The sequence below is a fragment of the Rhipicephalus sanguineus genome, chromosome 4, assembly GCF_013339695.2.
Source record: "Rhipicephalus sanguineus isolate Rsan-2018 chromosome 4, BIME_Rsan_1.4, whole genome shotgun sequence".
NCBI lineage: Eukaryota > Metazoa > Arthropoda > Arachnida > Ixodida > Ixodidae > Rhipicephalus > Rhipicephalus sanguineus.
In genome coordinates, this window is record NC_051179.1 from 107,017,745 (window position 1) to 107,041,002 (window position 23,258).

Below are 23,258 nucleotides of genomic sequence, written 5' to 3' on the forward strand. Positions count from 1 at the left end.
ACGCTTGAGCTTCGCCTTCAAGAGTAGAACGCGATAGCGTAGTCGGGCCCCGTGCGCATCGCCTTCCACCGTGCCGCACGGAAAGGAACGTTTGTGTGCGTAACATTGGCCGTCTAAAACTGTCCTAGAATGCCTACTACAAGCCCCGTTGCGTAGTGCTCACTACGACACAACTCTTCCTTTTGCAAATTTGCGAAGTACCCACTACGTGTCCGTAAGGTGCCACGCGAACCAGCGCAGCTGCACACTTTGAAGGTGGACAGCTTTAAACCAGCCACTCGTTGCACAGTTCACATGAAGTTCACCTCTCACCAGAAGAGGTACTCCTGGTGAGATTCTATCATCCTGCCACGCAATATTACGTGCGTTAAGAAGACTCCTTCCACTAAATGACATTGTTATAGCGTTCTTTTACGAAGTAGCTTGAAGTACCAGCGTGGCTCCGTGGAATAACATCGGCTTGCCATGCAGAAGGCATGGGTTCGATTCTTATTCGGACCAAAAATGTGTTATTATTTATTCATTCATTTGCATCTATCTCGAATTTTCGCTCACAACCAAGGCCATCGACACCGGGATTTCTTCAGAACGAGCTCTTTAACGTTATCGCGTTAATGCTTTCTTATGTTTCTGAAAGGCTCATTCGCAGAAGTGTGCATTTTGGCTGCCAGCCTCAGCTGGCGACGAACTCATTTTACGAGCTTAAAAAGAAAGCGTTTACTCCTACAGCCTAAACCTTAAGCGGTTTTCCGTGACGTAAGCTCAGAATTTTATCTCATTTGTATCCAAAACATACCCTGCCACATTCAGATTTCGTTTTCCATCTGGTGACGCCAATGATAGCACGAAAATGTGAGCAGTAAGAGCGTTGTACACGTGACCCACCACAGCGTTGTTTCACTGCTAGTTATTGGTAACAGAAGCAAGAATACCGGCTGCCCCTAATTCAACAAATTTTGAGGTTAACTTCGCCAATTATTAATTTAGTTGGTTCAATGATTTCATCTAAAGTGTTGAGCCACTTGGATTTCTTCTACTTCATTCATTTGTCCTCTCATCCACTGTTGCTCTTAAACAACAACCACAGAGTTTTTTTTATAACCGCATAAAAGTGATGGGTAAAAATAACTGCTGGCAATATGTAGCAAGAAGAGGTACAAAAAACTACAATGCACACTTAGCGTCAGATTCTACACATTTAGCGAGCCTAAGCGATGGGGATGCTTTTATGTGTTTATATAAGATCTTGGCAGCGTGGAAAGTTGGGCAAGTTGGTAAGTATTCATTTATTTTGGTAAGTACAGTTTGTCATGCGGCGTAGGTCCCAATTGGATACGCATAATTCGTTGGATTTTAGTTTCTTATACGACTAATCGGGGTGTTATTTTAACGCGATAGCGTTAAAGAGCTCGTGTCGCAGAAATTCTGGTGTCGGTGTCGTTGGTTGCCAGCAAAAAATTGGCGTTGTCCGCGAGCGAGAAATCGAGACATACGCAAATAAATAAAATCTTTTGTTCGACTGGGAATCGAACCCAGGCCTCCTGCATTGGAAGTAGGTGTTCTACCTCAGCGCCACTCCAGGGCTTCAAACTGTTTCGAAAAAAAGAAAAACACTTGAAGAACGCTTGAGCTTCGCCCTCAAGAGTAGAACGCAATAGCGTAATCGGGCCCCGTGTGGATCGCCTTCAACCGTACCGTGCCTTACTAGTCTGCCGTTAAAAACAGACAGCATCCGTTTTGTCAGCCTCCATCTTATACCTACGTGACACTTATACGTTTATGAAGTAAGCACGCTATATTCTTCTAACTGAACACCACAACGCGCAGCAACAAAGCAGGACGTACGCATAGAGCCCGGCGTATTTTAAAATGACACGCTTTGGTAAAATTCAGATGAACGGGCCAAACCAAACGGTCGTAAACAAGCTGCAAAAAACATGGCTGATCTCTCTGTCATATAAATCGGTATAACACGAAAATGAAACGTGTCTTCACAGACGTAGTTGAGCGTTTATTGTGCATTGTTTCGCCACAAGAGCGAAGGAATGAATGCTACAGCAACAAATTGTAATGTCACGCGAAGAACGGCAAGCAGCTCGAAACTAGCAACGCGCTGCTCAAGCAGAAATGACGCACAGAAAGAACATACACAGGATGAGCGCGAACTAACAACTGTCACACCTCGACAGTTAACGCGCGCTGCTCGAACACAAAGGAGGACGCACGAAACGAACGCACAAGTATACACAGGATGAGCGCAAACTGTCGCAGTCGTAACTAATTTGTGTGTTATCAGCGCGCTCCTTTCGCAAAAGCGGCCGCTGCAGTGAGCGAAGTGATCTTCGCGCTCTCTGTAATTTCAACGCATACTTGCGGTGAGAACACAGGACGTACAAATCACCGCCATCACGACATAAACGGGCGTTCCCGAGCGACCACGACCTGTAGAGGCGCGCGCTCATCCATCGCGTGGGGTGACGACGTTTAAAGCGCGCCCTTCGAGCCGCGCGCTGTGAAGCGAGGGGTCCTAAGGTCGACTCCTTGTGACGGAACTTTTTCTTATAACTTTTTCTTTGCCATCAGTTAGTCTATATATTTTACAACATCATATCCGTGACGGAAATAGGTCAGTGGAGGCGTGGTGGACCCCGGCATAAAACACCTTCGCGTTAAAAAGTATAGCCCAGAAAGAACGAATGATGCAAACGTACCGCGTTTGCCGCCCGCTTGAAGCCCCGGAATCCTCGTGCTATGCACTCGGCCAGTAGGTTCCACCGAGAGTTCGTCGTATCGTCCATGTGAGAGCTGAACCCGCCTCTCCTGTAGAAGGTCAATCCTGCGCGGGCGTTAAGAAGTCGTGGTACGGAGATGGTCATCCCGTGGTATAATGCTTCATGAATCGTGATGCGGGTTAATGAATAATGTGTGCCACTTAAAAAAAGTGTTATCTTCGTCCCAGTGTGCCCCGTTTATTTGAAGACACAGCGAAGGAAAATAGGCCCGGGCTACGCTATGGTGAGAAAACTCACAGGGTCCCCTATGCATTCGCCCAAGACGACTCGAAGGCGAAAGCCATATTCTCAGTCCATGTATTGATCCTCCCCTGCTCCCTTCCGAAAGCTTTCTGCACCTAACGTGGCTTTGCACTGCCTCCGTGATCGACCCACTTCTGACCAAGCGGCGATGCCATATGTGATGACGTAATTATGCGACGTGACAGTATGTGACACTTACATGTTTGTACATTCATCACAGTATGTACATGCATTTATCACAGTATGCGACGTCATAACGACGTCATGACGACGTCGCGGTGACGCCATAAAGTTTGGCGATATGTGAGGTCGTGATGACGTCATATGGTGACCTCATCACGCCATGATTTTGCATCACTCGAGTTGACGCCGCCGATGGTCAATTTTCGCGTTTGATGAGGCATCTAACGCTTTCGCCTTAATATAGAAGCCTCAACCAAGTAGAGTGTTCCTTCGGTAGTCGTTTTCAGTTCGCGCTGTCCGGCTTCGACGGTTTAGGTTCAGTACGGTTAGCGAGACGCGAACTTCATTCAGCTGTACGAAGTATGTCATGAACAGTAAAGAACACAGCGACAAATGCGACGAGGCCTATACTTGCAGACAGTTTTCGAAGAATAAACGGTACAAAACAGCGATGAATTGGGCTAGTTGATGGCCCGTTCATGGCTTCTTCTGGCGCTATGTACTACCACAGGAGGACGAGACCATCCACTAGAGGACGCACCATTCGCAGTAACAGTGCCTCAGTATCGTCCTCGTTTGTCCCTACATTCACGATGTAAGCCACAGGCTCAAGAAAATAGTAGGGTGGTCGGGCCCCCGAGAAATTAAGTAACCTACGCCGACAGGTGAATTGCAGCGATCCTGCGCGAAAACTGTGCACCAAGAAGCACGTGAAGCCGTTTGTTACGTGTAAAGGCGAGGTGGTGTAAGAGATCCAGTTGTCTTGTGGACGCTCGGGCGCGGACAAGACGGGGCGATGCCTAAAAGATCGCCTACGTGATCACGCGTGAGACGTCCGAAATTCCACCGTGAGCACTCTTGCCGCGCACGTTGCACACTGCGCATGCCGACCTTCGTTCGAAGAGTGCATAGTGATAGACCGGTATGCGGACAGGCTGAGACCAGAGCTCCGGGAAGCCTTCGAGATTCATAAAAGAAATCAAGAATGTGTCAGCTCTCCTTCCGTTGCCCTTTCACAAAAAGAAATCTGTTTCCTCGAGGGTTGAGCGCAAGTGCACCGGCGAAAAACCTGTTAGTGGGGCGTTTTGCTTTGCTGGTGCTGTGACGTCGCATATTTTTTCCTATTTATTGCTTGTCTAGTGATAATACACTCAGTTGTCAGTCAGCGCTGTGTATGTGTGCTTCTTTTCGTTTTCTGTCGCGTCTCGACGCGCTGTTCCACGCTACATGTAAGTTTTTCAAAGACTCCAGCTTGACAATACAGTAGCTTAACCATGCAGGCAGAGCTGTCGAAATGTTCCATATATTGCGGGTATTTTTAAAAGCGTATCTAATTCTTTTTAGCTACAATCGGTGGTATCAAGGTTGTGTCTAACCGAGAGTGTCGTGAGCGTATAGTGGATCGCTACACCGGATAAACACAAAATGTTTTACGACGGCTGGACTTCAACGAGAAGGTTTAAGAAAAATGCTGGCGTGAAAATTGCGTCTTGAAAGTGAAGCCAGACCGGCGCCATCTTAACAGGCACGATAAAACGTTAGCTGCGTTTGCGTTTAGAACGAAAGGTAAAAATACTAGACATTAAAACAACGCAAAACACAAGGGCAAAGACAATGGCGCTGTTGTCTGTGTCATTTACTGGTCCTCTGTCTTTTGAGCTGTCTTTTTTTTTTTTAATTTCTGTTATGTCGTACCGATTCTCGAATTGGAGCCCTATGCCATCCCGCTAGTGAACGGTGGTTGAAACGACGCTACTCGAGGGACCTCAAGTGTGGAACACAGTGAAGTTTATTGAATACCGGTAAGAACAGTTCAGGTGACTGCAACGGCACCGGGCAACAAAGAATCGCTCTAACAACAACACAAAGGAAGGCACACGTACACGCAGGAAGGCACACGTATTATCTAGCTGATGCACTCAGACAGTATAAAAGGTGACGGACCACTGATAGAACAAAGTTTGTACATATACACACATATCAGTTGGCAAGAAATGCCACATTTGTACTCAAAGATGTGGCAAACACGCCTGCCGCAGCCTCAGGCTGGCTGATATAATATTTGACTCATGATCTTTTTTCCCCCACGTGCCTAGAAACGCCGCATATACTACAGTGTTCCAGCGAAGAAAAAGAAGCAAATTCCTCACACGCCTACAGCTAGATGCTGTTCAGCGTGTCTCGTTGTTTTACTCGTTCTTTTTAGAAGCCTCGAAGTATTTGTTAGTTTTGTTAGAGATCACGTTACGAAAACTCATTCAGTTTGGGTGCTTTCTTAGCGAACAGCGATCTCTTATTTAATCATGAACCTAGTATTTACACTAGCAGGATAAAAACATGTTGCCTCTAATCGGACATCACACGAAAAGGCAAAATATGGACAAATGCTGGCTTCCCGTCTGCCGCTAAGAAGTGACGAGAGCTTCCACTCCAGAAATTCCAATACACTCTAAGAAAAAATCGAGTATTTGGGGAGTATTTCTGCCACGCAACAATGAGCGTCATCCACCTCGCGTGCTTTCCTCGCGTTATCACCGCGCTCCCGGCACTTCCCGGTCACGAACAGCGCACGCGTTATCAGCGTGACATGTCATTCTTGATAGGAAAGTGTCCAGAGCCGCGTTTTCAAGAAAGGAAACGCGAGCAAGCCGGATGACGATTATTGTTGTGTGGCAGAAATACTCCCAATATACTCGATTTTTTCTTAGAGTGTAGCGAAAGCTTTAGAGGTCTCATGAGTGGGATATTTTGCGAGATCTAACGATACATTGCGAAACAGATAGTGATAATATACTGACTCTAGAGGAAAAGCTCCCCACAGGGCCCAGGCATTGAAATCTGCGATCGCGTGGGCGCAGCCATTACCGCCATGATGGAAAGATGCGAACGTTGCCAGCTCCTGAGACGCTCGCCAGGTTTGACGGTAGTATTCACTTTCAATCTGCCAACCTAAAGCAGCTACCAGCGCACGCTGTGTTTTGATGCGTGAAGCCGTGTTGTTAGGGCAGTGCTGTCCGTGCAGTTGGCCCGAATGACAACAGCTAATATTTACAACTGCTTGTGCAAGGCTTTTAGGAGGCACGCGCTACCAATAACGCATAACTAGCAGGGCTTCTCTTTACGCTGGCACAGGGGCCACTTGACGCGTATTCGCAGCTCGAAGCAAAGAGCTGCGAATGCGTGGTTGCGCTTAATCCATCATCATCATCATCACCATCAACCTGACTAGGCCCTCTGCAGGGCAAAGGGCTCTCCCATGGTCCGCGAATAAACCAGGTCCTGCGCTTTGTGCTGCCACGTTATACCCGCAAACTTAACTTCATCTGCCAACCTAACTTTCTGTCTCCCCCTCGCGCGTTTGCCTTCTCTTGGAATCCAGTCAGTTGCTCTTAATGACAAGTGGTTACGTTGCCTGCGCGCTACAGGCCCCGCCCATGTCCATTTCTTCTTGATTTCGACTAAGATGTCCTTAACACCCGTTTGTTCCCTGACGCACTCTGCTCTCTTCTTGTCGCTTAAGCTAACACCTATCATTTTTCTTTCCATTGCTCGCTGCGTCGTCCTCAGGTTCAGTTGAAACCTTTTGTAACAAGACCGCACATAATAAACAGACGATGCTCTTCATGTCGCCATTTCTAACTTCTTTTTTCTCCCCCAGTCCCCCTGGCCTGAATTCTGTCGTCTTCTTCCTCAACTGCTTGAGCTTGCTTCACTCCCCCCACCCTTGTTTTCATCCCTCCTGGGATGATATTTGAAAACATTAGCTATAGACGCCGATTCGACGGTTCCATTGGGACCTATATACCAGATCGTCTTTAAATGTCCCTGCTGGCTTGCTGTCTAGACAACAGAAAATGGCCCTGTGTGATTCGCACCCGAGTTCGGCGATCCTTTTCTCACCAGCACGAAGTCTCCCACCTCTATTCTAGGGTCCATTGCATTCTGTTTTTTGTCGAAGTTCTTTTTCGTTCTCTCCCGGTACTTCACTTCGCTTTCTTCAGTTCTTCTCTCTTCTGTCATTTTCAAAAGGTGGGTAAGTGCCTCGTGGTCAGTGTATAACCTGAATTTTCGACTTTCCAGGTAAGAGCGGAAGTACCGAACAGCCTTTAGAACGGCCAGTGCTTCTTTCTCCGTCGTTGTATAGTTCACTTCCGCTTTGTTAAAAGTGTAACTGTGGTAACCAATCACGCGGAGTTCGCGATTACTTGGCTGGCGTTCATCTCGCTGGTAAAGTATTGCTCCCGTTCCGTAATGTGATGCATCCGTGTTGAGCTCGAACGGAAGATCAAAGTCTGGTAGTGTGAGGACTGCATCAGACGATATAACTCGTACCAGCTCTTTGTAGGCCGTTTCGCAGTCATCTGTCCAACAGAATGGTACATCTTTTTGCATCAGTCTTCTCAAACACCTCGTTTTAAGAGCATAATCTTGGATAAATGCCCTAAAATGACCGGCCAGCCCCAAAAACACACGCAATGAGTGGACATCAAAGGGCTTCGCCAGTTTTGCGATGCGTGCCACTGATTCCTCCTTGGTGTTTTTCGTAGTGCCGTCCAGCACTCTACCCAAAAAAGTCACCTTGGTCTTAAAAAATTCGCTCTTCTCAAAGTTGACTTTGAGGTCGCCTTCTGACAAAGCTGTATGAACCTGTGCCACATGCTGTTGATGGAGAACTTCGCTTTTAGAATAAACGATGATATCCACGTAGACATTGCAAAAGCTTCCAATGAAAGGGTGTAGAACCGTATTCATCATTTTCTGGAACCAGCTAGGCGAGTTCTTCCATCCGAAAGGCAGCCGGTTGTACTCATAAATGTCGAATGGCATTATAAAAGCGGTGTACTGCTTTGTATCCTCTTGAAGAGGTACTTGCCAGAAGCCTTTACAGAGGTCTATCCTGGAAAACTAGGAACATCCGCCTGTCTCGTCTATAATTCCATCTATTCTGGGCATAGGAAAGGGAATAAGATGCGTCTGGCTGTTAATGGCTCTGTAATCCGTGCAATGTCGAAGGCTCCCATCCTCCTTGGGCGCTATGGTTATCGGCGATGCATATGGTGATACGGACTGACGGATAATGCCTGCATCCAGCATCTTCCCAAGCTCTTCCTTCAGCCATGCTTTCTTTTCCCTGGTGAGGTTGTATGGTTTCCTCCGTACAACCGTTGTGTCGTGCAGTTTGAATGGAACTTCAAACTTTGTTGTACCTGGAGGATAGCCTCCTCTGCAGAATAATGCTGGATATATTGTAGGGATGTCATCGGATTTTGTCACAATGCGAATTTTGTCTCTCTTTCCCACTGGTTGCACATCTTGGCTCACTGACACAGTGTGATCCCAGTGAATGTTAAGCTTCAGCAATTTCATGTCTGGACGAGAGAGTAGAAAGTCATACTCGATGCCTTCTATCACCAGTGCCAGTATTTCTACAGATTGTGACTGGTATTTCACACGTATCCTTACCCATTCGCAGTGTTCTTTTTCACGGCCGTCATAGCCCCGTACAATGACAGTTCTGCCTCTGAATATGTCCTCGGGTTTTGCTTTGCTTCTTTTCATAACTGAAACTGAAGCTCCGCAGTCTACAAGTACTCACATAGCTCGACCGTTCACTTCAAGATGTATGTGCAGTAAACTCGATGACACAAGTTGGACGGTCTCATGCGTTGTATGTATGAGTTTAGAATTATTTTGCTCTCCAACGTTGCATTCATCTTTCGAGGCCCTATTCTTCTGTACGGGAGATGCGCTTCCACTAAAGTCAGAGGTGACGCCTCTAAAATCCGGCGGGTACTTTTCACCCAAGTGGCTAACGCTTGTCGTCTCTGAAATATTTTGTTTACTTTTGAAGCCTAATTCAGCCCAGGGACGCGATAATAGCTTGAGTAGTTGCAGAAGCGCTGAGGGCATTTTCGGACAGTGTATTAAAACCTGTCGTTGCAAATCTATAGGTAAGTTACTTCATTCTCATGGTTCGGCCCCGCGGGTACTACCTGTCCTAAGCAGACGTATTCCCTTACAAATTCCAGCGCCTCGCTACCTATCGCGAAGCGCAGTTCTCTTCCGAGACTGTCGCACATTACCTTCTATCCCAACTATCAGGTCAAACTAAATTCCCAACGCTGTCCCTCCCATTTGTAAGCCACTCTTTCCGGCACAGCCCTAGATGACCAGAGAATTGATCGGTTCAGCTGGATTACAGTATCAAATGGGGCCCTGAACAGACGTCTCCACCCTCTGGAAATAGCAAAAAAAAAAAAAACTTGGAGGGCGCTTTAGCTTCGCCTTCAAGAGTGGAACGCGATAGCGTAATAATGCCCCGTTGGCACCGACTCCTGATTCGCTTGCGATGCTTCGCTTCTCGGTGGAGACAACAGTGCAGTGACGAAAGCAACGTCTGGGCGCGTAACATTGCCATTTTCAAATGTTTCTAGAATGCCTACCACTGCAAGTCCAGTTGTTAAGTGCCAAGGAGGTTGCCGAGTACCCACTGCGGCACCCTTCCTCGTACTGCGAAGTGGCGGGATACCTTCTACGTGTCTGTAGGGCAAAGCGCGCACCTACGCAGCTGCACACTTTATTGATGCTGCGGCTGGTGATGATGGTTAACTACGCCTGAGCGCTCTGTAATGCGTGGGCCTTTAAACGACCCACTCGTTGTGAAATTCACGTGGTGTGACTGCTGGTGCGATTCAGCGCTTGTGTCAATCAATAATATATATATATATATATATATATATATATATATATATATATATATATATATATATATATATATATATATATATATATATATATATATATATATATATATATATTACTGAGCAATTTCAAGCATTGGCGTGGACCTCTGGTAGAACACCTGAATGCAACGCAGAATGGCTGTGGTTGCTTCCGGATCGAACTCCTGGTTGTTATTATTTGCATCCAGCGTGATTTTTGTGCACACAACCGACGCCGCGCACGCCGGCACCGGAATTCGTGGGACCCGGGCTCTTTAACGCTGTCGCATTAATTACAAATCATGATTTTTACTCGTACTGCTACTCTATCCATAGGCACATGCCCGATCAGGCTGAATGGAACACAATTAGGAATGTATCTCGTGCAGGCTGGGCGCCGAGTGTGGCGCCTTCTCCAGAACGGCGATGGTTTTCTGAAGAACTTGCTTCGTGCAAGCTAGCGCGTTGCGACCCGTGCTCGTCTTCCGAATATGGACGGAGTGTCGTCGAGTCGCCATTAAATTGAATGTGGATGCAGATAAGTGTGTTAAGAACAGTTCATCCCGGTCAATGCTACACGCATTTAATGTGACAAACATGGATAGATGGCTTCAGCGGTAACATTTTGTTCGTACCTTCATGGAGGAACGCAGGTAGGAGGCTTTCGATGACTGCCTTTCCGAAAGTGCCTATGTGCATAAAGCTGGAATGAGAATAGCTGAATGTCAGTGTTTGTTCCATTCTCATTGATTGCTTCAAATGCACGCTTGAACTAACGTATATTATTGGTGCCACCGTCGCCACAGTCTTATTCTTTTCGGCTGCAGTATTTATGTAACCAAGTGTCCATCGGGGCGGGATGAGGTTGGGGGTACAACCTTTCTGCAGCGAATTTTAACACGAAAGTGTTTATGCCGGGGTCCACCACGACTTCAGTGACGTATTTCCGTCACGGAAAGGACGTCGAAAAAATATACACAATCAGATGGCAAAGAAAAAAAGCCACCGTCAACGGGCATCGAACCCACGACCGCTCGGTCCGCAACAACAGATGCCGGGCACGCTATCCACTGCGCCACGGTCACAGACTCTGGAGGCTTTACGAACGCGCCTTTTATATCTACCACTCTCCCGGTTGGCTGGGTGGTGTTGCCCTCTGGGAGTGGTAAGGTAAAGTAATTCGTCATTGTTGTGGCCTCCGCGACTAGCACGACTAGCACGACTAGCAACGCGTTTACGCGTCCGTCCCGTTCGGCGCGTTTTCTAGAAGTTGAATTTTGTCACTGCCTTAACACACCGCGAGGTGGCGACCTTTGCCCAAGCGTCGTAAAAGTGTCGGCCTCGCTGAGTATCACGCTAATACAAACCAAAAATAGCTCTGCGACGCGCGCCTACCTCACCTGGCTGTAACACCGCGTTCCATGCTCACGCGCTCGCCCCGAGAAAAATCGCGGCCGGGCTACCGGGGCGGAACGACGCGCTTTGCGTTTCCCTCTAGTCCGGCCGTGGTATTCAATCACATTTTAACATGCCGCGGGATGGCGACTAAGTTCTGCGTCTAATATGCGACGCTATTCTGGCTATTACACCTCGTTCTCTGATTACGCTTTCACCGTTAACTACAACAGCTACCACAAGGGTTTGTTTAATCATTTTACATGGACTTTAGTCATCGGGATGGAGATGTACCACCAATCATCAAAGTAAGTGCATACACGTTAAACGGCGCCATTAGCTGCCAGACATCAATACACATTGTGCAAACTCTCTCATATCAATGTACGGTAAACATTCAGTTACTTCTGTAAGGGCACGTTTTACTTTCGTGTTATTCCGATTCCTATGACGGAGGAATCAACCGTCTTTTTTTGTATTTTGGACGTGTACATATACACACACATACAAACACACACACGAACATAAATTATGATTTCCTAATCCCCTCCCCCTCCCCCCCCCCCCTCCGAAAACATTTCTGGATACGCACCTGCTAGTGTTGTCATAACATTCGATAAACAAATTAAAGCCGAAAGCTTCGTCGCTTGCGGCACGGAAAGCGATGACGGACACTGATTTGATTAGGCAAAAAAAATGTAAAATGATGTACTGATGCAATGATGTTGCCAAATGTGGTTTGCGGGTCTCCACGAAATGCATGTTTTGGTAGTGATAAATTCGCGAACTCACATCTTTTTGTTTTTACTAACATTCACGTGTTCCTGTCATAGCTAATGACTAGGAGCTGAAAAGCGATCAATTTAACCAAACTGCCTCACAAGCTAAAAAAGCTTGCGTAAGTACGCGCACGCGAGCCTGTACCACTTGTGTGTGTCATCAACTGTAGTTAAATGTTATTTTTATGGCAAAAGGCCTGAATGTCTCATGAGTAAAATAAATCCATCGTGCAGCAGTGCCGTGAACATCAATGGAACCGAGAGTAGCGTGACCAAGTGAAGGCGTCATTTCGTGGCGTCAAGGGATAACGTCATCAATTACGGCATATTCTGACGTCATATGATGACGCCTTCAGATGACACTGTCACTTGGTCAAATGTGGGCCGATACCGGAGTTAGCGCAAAACCGGGTGAGATGCAGAAAGCTTCAAAAGAGGGGCGAGGGGGTGCGCTGCTCCTCGGGCGTTCTCACAATGCGCGGTCGCCCCATACTGGCTACGGACGACAACTCCGACGCAGCGCCTCAACTCCGCTGACATGGCGAAACACGCACTGGCTCTTTCTTCTTATATTAATGCATTGATTCTTCCACCGCTCCCTCTACGGCCCCAGTGGTTTTATTAGTTTAACGCTCCGGCTACGCATTCGAAGCTTTCAATTGATAAAACCCCTGGTGCCCTGTAGGAAGCGGTGCAAGAGCTAACGCATTAAAGTTAGTTCTTTCACTGCTCCCTAGAGGGCACTAGAGGTTTCTGCATACGGACAGCGACACAAAGAAATCAAGGAGGTGTACCATATACAGCTCCGCCATAAAAGAACAGCATTGTAGTTCTGGGGAACGGAACTGTTTGGGGACGTAAAGATGACAAAATTGTAGTGCCCACACACTACAAAAAAGCATAGACACGTACTAGTGTGAGCAGGATAGTAAGAGGGACGCTTGTACAAGTCGCCTAATTATTACAAGTACACCTAAGCTTGGATGTGTCCCGATCTGAGAGATACAGCTTACAAGAATATATCTTTTTTTTTTCTGGTCCGGAATTACAGAGTTGCGAACAGTGGCCTTCTATCTTTTTCGGCCGGAGATTTTAGCCATATTTGTTGCCCTAAATTGTGCTTCGTGACTTCACGAAATTATTGCATTCAGAAATGCAGCAAGGATCACTCGAACATTTTGGTAGTTGTCTATGAGTGCGTTTCTGGGCCTTAAGTGCACATATCTGAATAGAGGAAAAAAAAAGTTTTTCCAAGCAAGAGCTTCTTTTCAAGGCCGCGTCCACAGAAAGATATCCTAAACGAACTATCATACTGTTATACGTTTTTTTTTAATTTGCGTTTCAACGACCAGTAGATTCCCGATAGTCCCGAGAAATGCGTTGCCTGCGCATATCTGGAGACTCTTTTCTAATAAATCTTCAGTTGCGAGTTTAGCGTTGTGGTGTATTCCTTCTACTTCTTGTGTCCGCGTAGGTTTTTGAGCTGGCTTTTAAATATGTTCAGGAACCTTCACCATCTGGCCCATCTTTCGATTATTCAGCGTAGTCAACGCGTTCTAACGTCTACCGACAGTACTTCCTAACTTTCGTTAGTTCAGAAGACAACCGCGGCATCAATTTTTGCAAACAAACTTTGTAGCTGTGAGTGTGCAAATGGTAAATTTTGGAACCGAATCGAATATGAATCTAATAATCACGACACGGAGTCGAATGCGAATACTAATAGAATACTATTCGAACAAGGCAACCACTTTCATAACAGCCCTAGCATTTCGCGTTCTATTTGAAACAAATGACAACGATTACATAAAAGAAAACACTATTCTGTAAACTGAGGTAAGCTCGTATATGTTTTGTAACTGGTGGGTTGAAATGCAGCGGTGGCTACAGCATTCAAGGTAGTACTTTACGGGCTGCTTTTCAATAAAAGTGAGACATAAAAATCAAACAATACTTCATGGATCATCATCATGAATCTCATGGTGATAGTGGGTAGATGACACTTTCGCTTCAACGACATTGGAGTTTTAAGCAAAATCGCCCCCATCCAGCGATCACCATAGCGCCAATAAAAGCTTGGGCTGCATGCTTTTCGGTGCATTTCATTGTTCCAACGCGTCGTTATTGCGGAGTATTTCTGTCGGTGCTGACTATTCGAAAAATATTCGGTATACTGAATATGCACCCAATTAAGGAGAATGCTATTCGATTCGTTATTGATATTTTTTTTTCGATATTCGCACATCCCTATTTCCTACTCTTACGGGTTGAGCCTAAATGCTGCAAGTTTATTTCGTGTCTTGTAATCCAAGGAACTCAGCGTAATCTGAGAAGTCAAATTATACTAGACCAAAAGTAGGATAGTGTGCTATGAGGGACGCTGCAGCATTCGGACAGCTGAATCCACATTCACAAGAATTTTCTCTCTTGATAACAATAACAACATTTAGGTTTTTAAGAGGAGATGCTGGTTGTAATTATGGAGCAGATAACTGTGAACGTGACGAGCCTCTGACATACAGCACTTACGAAGGAAAACTTGCGAACATTACACTCTATTACTTTAAAAAGATGGTGTCATAACAGGCTATCAAGATGAGGTCATCAATGTACAGGGAAATCTACGTGCACGGATAGTTCTTAGTTGCTGCAATGCATTCGTAATGGACCACGGTCAAATCTGCGGCGCCGCGCTTGGCTGTAGGACCGAGTGGCGAGTGAGCCACATCATAATACAGAAAGGTAAATCAGTAAAATTGGAGTTATTTTGCACTATCAGCCGAAACATCGTATTTCAAAAACGTCCGAGAAATTACAACAACAAAGTTAAATGCGACCGATGGCACTGATACAGTTATGGCGTACCCATGCGGTGGCGTTGAGGCTGGGAAGATATTTTATTATTGAATCTGCATACGTGATCTCACCTTTCTTCTCCAATAAATTCAGAGTTTACAAGATGGACCGGGAGGTCTGTAAAGAAGCAAGGAAGCATATATGGAAAATAGTTTGCATTTTATCAGAATCAGGTTAAAAAATTGTCGCTGACGCAGGCTGAACGGCTCACTTATACTAAATACAAGTGAAATAAAAAAAGAAAAGAAACAGCAATCTGACGCTGACAGCCGTCTAATATTATCTCGAAAGAATTTTTTTTTTTTTGCTTTTCCGCAACGTTTATACTGGAGACTTTGAAGAGTGATTGTATGAAAATATATTTTTAATCTGCGAGGCTGAACACAGTAATCATGACTTCCTTTTGTTCCCCGTAAAGGCTTGATTCCCGTTATGAAAACTTGTGCGTCCGATTTTACTATGCTAAGCCAGAGGCGCTGGCTAAGAATAACACTCATGTCAGCTTTATTAGAGCAATATGTAGCGCTGTTTTTTTTTGGACGCATGTACAAGAAGAATCTTTTGGCCATTTGCCATTTATGGGTAAACGTTGGCCGCTTAAATATTCACTTATTGATTTATTCAGCACTTTCACTTAAGGGAACGCATGGAAAACATCTTGAAAACATGGCGAAAGACATCAATGCCCAGTCAAGGCTCGCTATACTTTGAATTCAACTTGTCAATTCCTTAGCCTACCGTTTTGTGTCTATTTCTTTGTAGCTTAGAATCAAGGCAGCGGTGGCACACTAATTTTATCTCTGAAACATTTGCTTAGGCGTTAGGTAAGGTCGCACGTCTTCCTTCAGGCTTCCTTCAGTTTGACGGGAAATGCTTAAAAACATATATCTGCCTTACGCAAAGAAACAGTATACACGGGTACAACAGCTTCTAATTTTTTTTTGTGTGAACAAGGGATCCGTACGGATCCCGAAGCGTCATTTTATTTTGTTTTGACATTGGTGAGTGACATGATTTTTAACAATGCCTTTACCTGACCAGACGGTATTCCGTCGAACTCTCGACTGCGGGTACTACAGGAATCTAACGAATGAAATGCATCGAGGCACTACCCTGTGAACTTCAGTCAAAATTTGATGGGCGCTTAAAGCACCGCAGAAATATATGAGTTGTTGATAGCGTAATTTACTCAAGTCCTTAACTGTTTCAAGGCGGGAACTGCAATGCCTTGAAACATCAATTTATTTATTTAATACAGTGAGACTTTATGAACGTAACAATTGTTTACCATAGCAATCATAAAATAAAAAAAGAGCGACTTACAGAGGATGTTTGTTCCATACGCCAGTACCCCTCGGGTTTCGAACGTTACATCTCTCCATCTACAAGGCAATGACAGGCAGTTAGTGAAAAGAAAGGTCAGTTGAAGCTATGACTGTTGCACAACGTGATGACTCAAAACACTGCCGCTAGTCAGCATGCTCATTGGTATGCATATTACTTTTAACAGAGTATACCAACTCAACAACTATGACTGGTCACTAATTCGCGAATGTAATAGACGATTCAAGTTTTGCAACTGGCAGTGGTGAAGGTGGCTCGACAAAACGTATAGTTATTGTGACTTTCTCGCTGAAGCAGAGCAATTTTGACGTCATCAAATATGCTTTATCACGAATGACCGGCGCCTCGCTTTGAGTCATGCACTGCTAGAAAAGCGCAATGCTTTTAGAACAACGTAACGCTCCAATTATAGTGGCTGCATTTGTAACAACAACGCGCACACATTCTACTATCCAAGGCTCGAAATAACATATGATCTCTTTCTACAAAGACATGCAGTTCATCGTGCGTAAGAAGCCAGAAATGAAAAGGAAATAAGAAATTGAGTGGGTCAAGTTTGTCTCCGTTCTTCTGTGCGCCGGACGTGATTCGCAATTGAGAACTTACTCTAGCCAATGGTTACAAGTTACAACCGACGTTTCGCTATAAAAGATTTTGAACTAGTAGGCGTTTTGTCAACCGTGTTCCAGAATGCCTCGTCTAACATCGTAAACGGCGTCTGGGCCGGTACTATGCAGAAACAATTTTTTAGGCGAAAGCCTGAGATGCCTCATCAAACGCAAAAATTGACCGGCGTCCCGCGAAGGTGGCGTCAACACGAGTGATGCGAAAAATCATCATCACGCGATGACGTCACCTTATGACGTCGTCCTGACGTCCCAGATGGACAAAATTTGTGCCGTAATTATGACGTCTTCACATGACATCGTAGCTTGGTCAATGGCGGGCCGATCACGGAGGCTGTGCAAAACCAGGTGAGGTGCCTCCCATCCGGGAGGAAATGCAAAACCACGTCAGGTGCAGAGAGCTTTTGAAGCATGGCGGGCAAGATCAACGCATCGACTAAGAAGAAAATGAAGATGGCTTTCGCCTTCCAGTAGTCTTAGGTGAGTGCATAAGGGACCCTGTGGGTTTTTTTTTTGTAAATTCCGGTCCCATTCTTATGAATTGCAGCTCCGTGGAGCGACACGTTCTAGCGAAGAGAAAGCAAGTGATAATGGACGCGTTGGTGTGGCTTGGGTGGGGTGCAAGTGTTGGTATGGCTTGAGGGAGGGCAAGTGCTGCTTTTGTGCCCCTCTGGCGATGCCATGGCTGCACGGCTTTCAGGACGCCGCACCACTTACAAACCCAACGATGCTTACCCTGGTTGATCTTTCGTGAGTTTGAGTTCGACGTGCGTCACCATCGTGATAGCGATCGTCATTAAACTGTGCTTGTCAGCCTCCTGCATAACGGGAACCTGGATTGAGGAAATTGACGTGTCACGAGTTATCTGCCAGAAACGTTATCTTTGGAAGTACTGCTACCCCACGGAACGCATTTACTTACGTATTTATACAGATCAGCGCATTCGGTACCTCCGGAACAGGTATTCTCGATGGGACCGATGTTGATACGCAGTTCAGACATCTGAGACCATAATACAGAAAGAGGGAATGTCAGACCGTAATATTGGATTGCCTGAGTACATTCATCAGCTATCCTCGCAGATGACCTCGCTCTAGTCTGTACTCTAACAAACGGCCATTGCAGCACTTTCAATAAATACAGCTGTTCATGCTGCAATAGGGCTGGCAGAATATAAGTATCTCTGTCGATCCGGTGAGGACGCTTCGGAACAAAGAACATGATATAATCTTAAAATCTGTCTTTGCAATCAATACTGCGCAATGTGCTTTTAGTATCTGGTGCGCTCTGCAAAGAGAACAGTTATTAACGCGATAACGTTAAAAAGCTCGTTTTGCACAAATTCCGGTGTCGGCGGCGGCGGTGCCTTTGGTTCTGAGCGAAAAATCAGCGTTGTCCGTGAGCGAAAATTCGAGATGGATGTAAATAAAGAAATAATAAAAAATCTTCGGTTCGAGTGGGACCGGGGATTCGAACATGCGACTCCTCGCTCCGCGGCGCGATGCGTTAGACGCTCGGCCGCCACGCACACATCCTCTAGCATGCTGACGACGACCTATTTATGTACACCATTTACCGTTGGTGGTACGCCCATCTCGGAGGTTCTTCAGCGGCTTGATTATCACCCGCGAGATGACGCAAAGGGCCCACGGCACAGCCGGTCCGGCCGTGCCCACGGGCGCCCTTTTAAACGGCATCGCCCCGCCTTGTGGCCGTGTTTCGTCGCGCCGCATGCATGCATATTGGAACCGGAAGGCATCGACACTTTGGCTTTCCTTGCGGCACGGTTTAGGTCTCCACCGAGGAACGAAGGCAGGCTGGTGATTGGGAAGGCGATACGAACACGGTTATTAGATTACGCTATGGTGTTCTACTCTTGAATTGAAGCTCAAGCGTCCTCCAAGTTTTTCAAGTCGGGTTGGAAGCCCGTAAAGTGAAGCTTAAACTGCTTTATCAGGCATTGAAAACAGAGGGCATTATTTAAATGGTCTGCCTTATCACCACTGCTTCTTTGCACTCTTGCGATTAAGCGCCCCTCCTGGAACACCAAGTCGTGTAAATCAGCGACGATTAATGTAACCGACATCAAGCGAGAAAAGGAATAACATGCCCAGACCTTCCCGCCATCCTATGATTCCGTGCATCAATTTTAGAATACTTGTGGCTCGATAAAACCAGTCCGCACAGACAGCGATAGCGGACTTATCTCGCACGTCTGTGCGAGAACTTGCCTTCCAAAGGCACATTATCGATTTGGACTTTATACGCGCCACGACGGCGACGGCAAAAACCCACCAAGAGTGTCCATATGATTGCTATTGCAAATCAGTTCTGCGGAATCCCGCGAGGTGGCGGAACGGTTTAGAAAGAGAAATTGACAACCAGCCGTTTGTAGCACGAAGCCACAAGGAAATCCATACGGATTTCCCAGAAAGAAAGCTTCTTAGTCGCCGAAAAATACGTCAAATTCCCCGGTCCAGGACAAATTTTTCGGCAGCTAAGAAGCTTTCTTTGAGAGAAATCCGTGTGGGTTTTCCGGTGGCTTCGTGCTACAGACGGGTGGTTGTCAACTTTCCTTTCATAGTTGCTGTCGCAATAAAAATAGCTCGCCGTTAGTATGCTAGAGGATGTATGCTTGGTGGCCGCCACAGAGCGAGAGGTCACAGATTTGAATCCCCGATCCGACTCGAACCAAAGATTTTTATTATTTCTTTATTTGCACCTACCGCGAATTTTCCCTCACGGACAACGTTGATTTTTCGCTCACAACCAAAGACGCCGTCCCCGCCGACACCAGGATTTCTGCGAAACGAGCTCTTTGGCGCTATCGCGTTCAAATGGCACAAGAGGAAAGCTAGAAGAACTTAGAGAGGCACTACGGTGGAAGAGTGTACATCGGACCCTCTGATAACTTAGCCTGACGAAGCGGCCTCAAGATTACATAGGGCAACGAGTAAGCGACAGCCACGTTAATATTATTATTTTGGAAGAAGAGGCACGAGATAGAAACGGACCGTATTCATCTATGTCATTCTGACATTTTCCAGGCTTTCACTCACGTGCATCAGCCATCAGCTGAAATCTGTCTTCTATCTGCGCCTAAAGTTCAGTCACGAACAGCGAGAGGGGTCGCCGACTTCCCCTGACGATAATATATGTGTCTTTTTTTCTAAAGGAGACAAGTCCACGTTAACTGAAACCGTGAAAAACGCAGTTTTTTGCTACAGACAATATGGTCGGGCCTGCTCCAACAATTTTTTGCCAGTGTGTTCGTGTCACAGAAGTGCCTCAAATCTGTATTGCGGTTGAAATTTATATAGCCCACTATCGTCGGTATTCAGGAGTACAAGTTGGATTTGGCTCTCATAGATCGAAACGTTTCATTTCGGCTTGAATTAGCTCCTAAAAGAAGTCTACATCGCAGCGAATGAACGATATAGCAATATTTTGCGACAACAATAAAACCATCCTTGTGCTTCCGTCGATGCCGTCCTTTGCTGCGTGGGCATAATGGCGATGACTAGACTTTTAGAGCGAGTATTCGCCTACTTCCAGGAAAAAGGAGCACTATTATGAACTGTCGCTAGCGTTTTATTGTTCTTGGCATCTATTCAAGGCCCTCAAAAAGTGCTCCAGCTCTTCTTCTTAACTCGCATTATTACTTCTTCTTCAAGGAATAGATCGGTGCCCAACGTCTTCATTTCAGTTGTGTTCTATTTCAAATATACCGTCTTGGAGCGAAAGGAGGAAATGATACTGCAGCGTAAAACTGAAAAAGAAACACTAAAAGGCAGAAAGAAATAGGAAAGTCGGCCTCTTACTCTTTATAATTGAGCCTTGCCCCACAAGATCATGTCCTTCAGTGAGTATCAACTTGCCCAAGAAAAATTAATTGTGCAACGAAAGCAAGATAGGAAAACAACTAGGACACAACTGAAACAGATTGGATGCGGACATGTTGGTTGCTTTGGACACGATTATTGACGCAGCGCTGGTTTATTGGATCTGGCTCAGTTTGATTGAAACAGATGCAGGATATGGCTCATTTTTTAAATTCAAAACTGCCTTTTTCAGTTCACGTTGCAATAAGAAATTGCCCTGTTTCGATTACAATTGTTTTAAAAGTGAAAGACACTTAGGCGCGCTTTACGCTTCCGTGAAATTTAGCCCAGTTTCGGTTTTTGGATTTGGCTGTTTTAGAAAAAGAACGCCACATATATATGAGCGCGAGTAGCCTGCGATAACGCCTCAGCACTGACCTTTTTTTGAACGATCTCTTGCGCTTGAGCTGAATTGATACTGTCGTTGAAGAGCTCCAGCAGGGAAGGTATGTAGACGCCTGTGATGTCGTTTATTGTCTGCGTGTGAAACAAAAACAAAGCAAAATAGAACGTAAAATACGTGTCCAGCGTTAGAATAAACCCCGCCATGCTAAGCGATCCGTAAGTGCTCGTGAAAAACGTGATAATCTGTGTTCACGACATGGAGGGACTACATGCTTTTGCCGGTCACCGAATTTCCTAAACTCAGTGTCGTCTTTCGAGCACATGTTTTACAGCAGATTCAATAAACAATGAAAGCGTATTTAAATATACTCGTACAATAAAAGCAAGCACACGAGCCCAAGTAAACTGAAAGGCTGTATTATGTTTCGCGTTATACTTCCAGTCGTGTCAGTGCACTCTAAGAAAAAAAAGGTATACCTATCAGTCTTCTTGGTGAGTCCGCACTTGCCACATGCATAACTCTCTTTAAATATACACGTGGACCTTCTTTCGAGAGTCGCGCCTCCCGCGACTCTCCTAAAAGAGTATATTGACCTCCAAAACACAATTACCGCACATATTTAAGGGGAGTTATATATACGTGTCAAATCATAACTCGCAAGAAAGAGTAAAATGACTCTTGGTTTCCTTAAGGTGCGGGGCCACACATAACATACGGTGCCGCGCCACGGTGCACCATCGGCGCTCCCACTTTATTACCACCGTAGTTTGTTAGCGGCAGCGGGGCGCCGCGAACAAAATTATGGCCTACAATCCATAAACAAGATAAACGTGTTTGTAACGGAGCATTATTTAGGGAGAGAGGAATAAAGTTAGACAATGTCCTAATATACACCTTCATCGATACCGCCATTTTTATGGCGCTCACCCCTCATGTAAAGTCCCATACGGGACCTTCGAGGATATAATAATAAATAATAAATAAATAAATAAATAAATAAATAAATAAATAAATAAATAAATAAATAAATAAATAATAAATAATAAGATATTTAAAAACGCCCTGGCCGTCACAAGCGCAGCGCTTGAGTACGCTGCGCCACGAAAGCCGAACCGGAATGTCTCTTTTCGAGTATACTTATATATTATCATTGACTCTAGAAGGACTAAGGTGCGGGCTAGTTGGTTATACATAACTAGTGCTTGCTGGACTCTACAGGGAGACAAACAAATATTGCAAGAAAAACACGAACAGGAGAGAGAGAGACAGAGAGAGAAGAATAAACGTCTCTAGCTGGGAGCTTAGCAGAGGCGCTCTTAAGCCCTAAAGGCCCGAGCACACGTACGCGTTGCAGCGCGTCAACGCGTGACTTTCTGACTTGGCGCCGCGCCCTCTTCCTTGACGCGCTGCAACGCGTACGTGTGTTCGGGCCTTTAGGGCTTAAGAGCGCCTCTGCTAAGCTCCGGGAGAGGGCGCGGCGCCGCGTCAAAAAGTCACGCGTTGACGCACTGCAACGCGTACGTGTGTTCGGGCCTTTAGGGCTTAAGAGCGCCTCTGCTAAGCTCCGGGAGAGGGCGCGGCGCCGCGTCAAAAAGTCACGCGTTGACGCACTGCAACGCGTACGTGTGTTCGGGCCTTAACTCCACATACGCGTTACAACGCGTCGGCGCGTGGCGTGTTGACTCGGCGTCGAGTCGGCATCCTATGGAGGGAGAGGGCGCGCAGCTACGGGTAGCTTCGCGCCCTCTCCGTCCGCAGATCGGGAAAGGGTGCGCTAGGGAGACGGCACGCCACGCGCTGACGCGTTGTAACGCGTATGTGTGGTTAGGGCTTTAGTACAGGGTGCCTTGAGCTCGGGCAGTGTCCTGGCCCGTCACGACCAGCCTTAGCTGAAAAACTCGAACGGCTGTTTATTTAATACTTTCATAACAATTTACGTATGCAAACGAAGACAGGAAAGCACAGCAGGTGTAAAAATTGCAAGCCCGGGAGAAACGAATCCGCGCCTTCAGCGTTACAATCGCGTTTTAGCCGTAGCGATAGGAGATATCGATAACGTGCAGCGTCAAAACACGAATTGATTTCTCTCA

General features: G+C 46.0%; 1 protein-coding gene across 1 annotated transcript in view; it reads right to left on the bottom strand.

The window, feature by feature from the left end:
* Positions 1-23,258, bottom strand: part of LOC119391486 (uncharacterized) — an 84,997-nt gene that overhangs the window by 37,691 nt on the left and 24,048 nt on the right. Inside the window, exons 12-18 of the mRNA XM_049415302.1 lie at positions 21,201-21,299; positions 17,863-17,943; positions 17,676-17,773; positions 16,294-16,352; positions 15,042-15,087; positions 10,576-10,643; positions 2,712-2,836 (exon numbers count right to left, since the gene is read on the bottom strand). Coding sequence (XP_049271259.1) covers positions 2,712-2,836; positions 10,576-10,643; positions 15,042-15,087; positions 16,294-16,352; positions 17,676-17,773; positions 17,863-17,943; positions 21,201-21,299 — 576 coding nt within the window. The remainder of the gene's footprint in view (positions 1-2,711; positions 2,837-10,575; positions 10,644-15,041; positions 15,088-16,293; positions 16,353-17,675; positions 17,774-17,862; positions 17,944-21,200; positions 21,300-23,258) is intronic.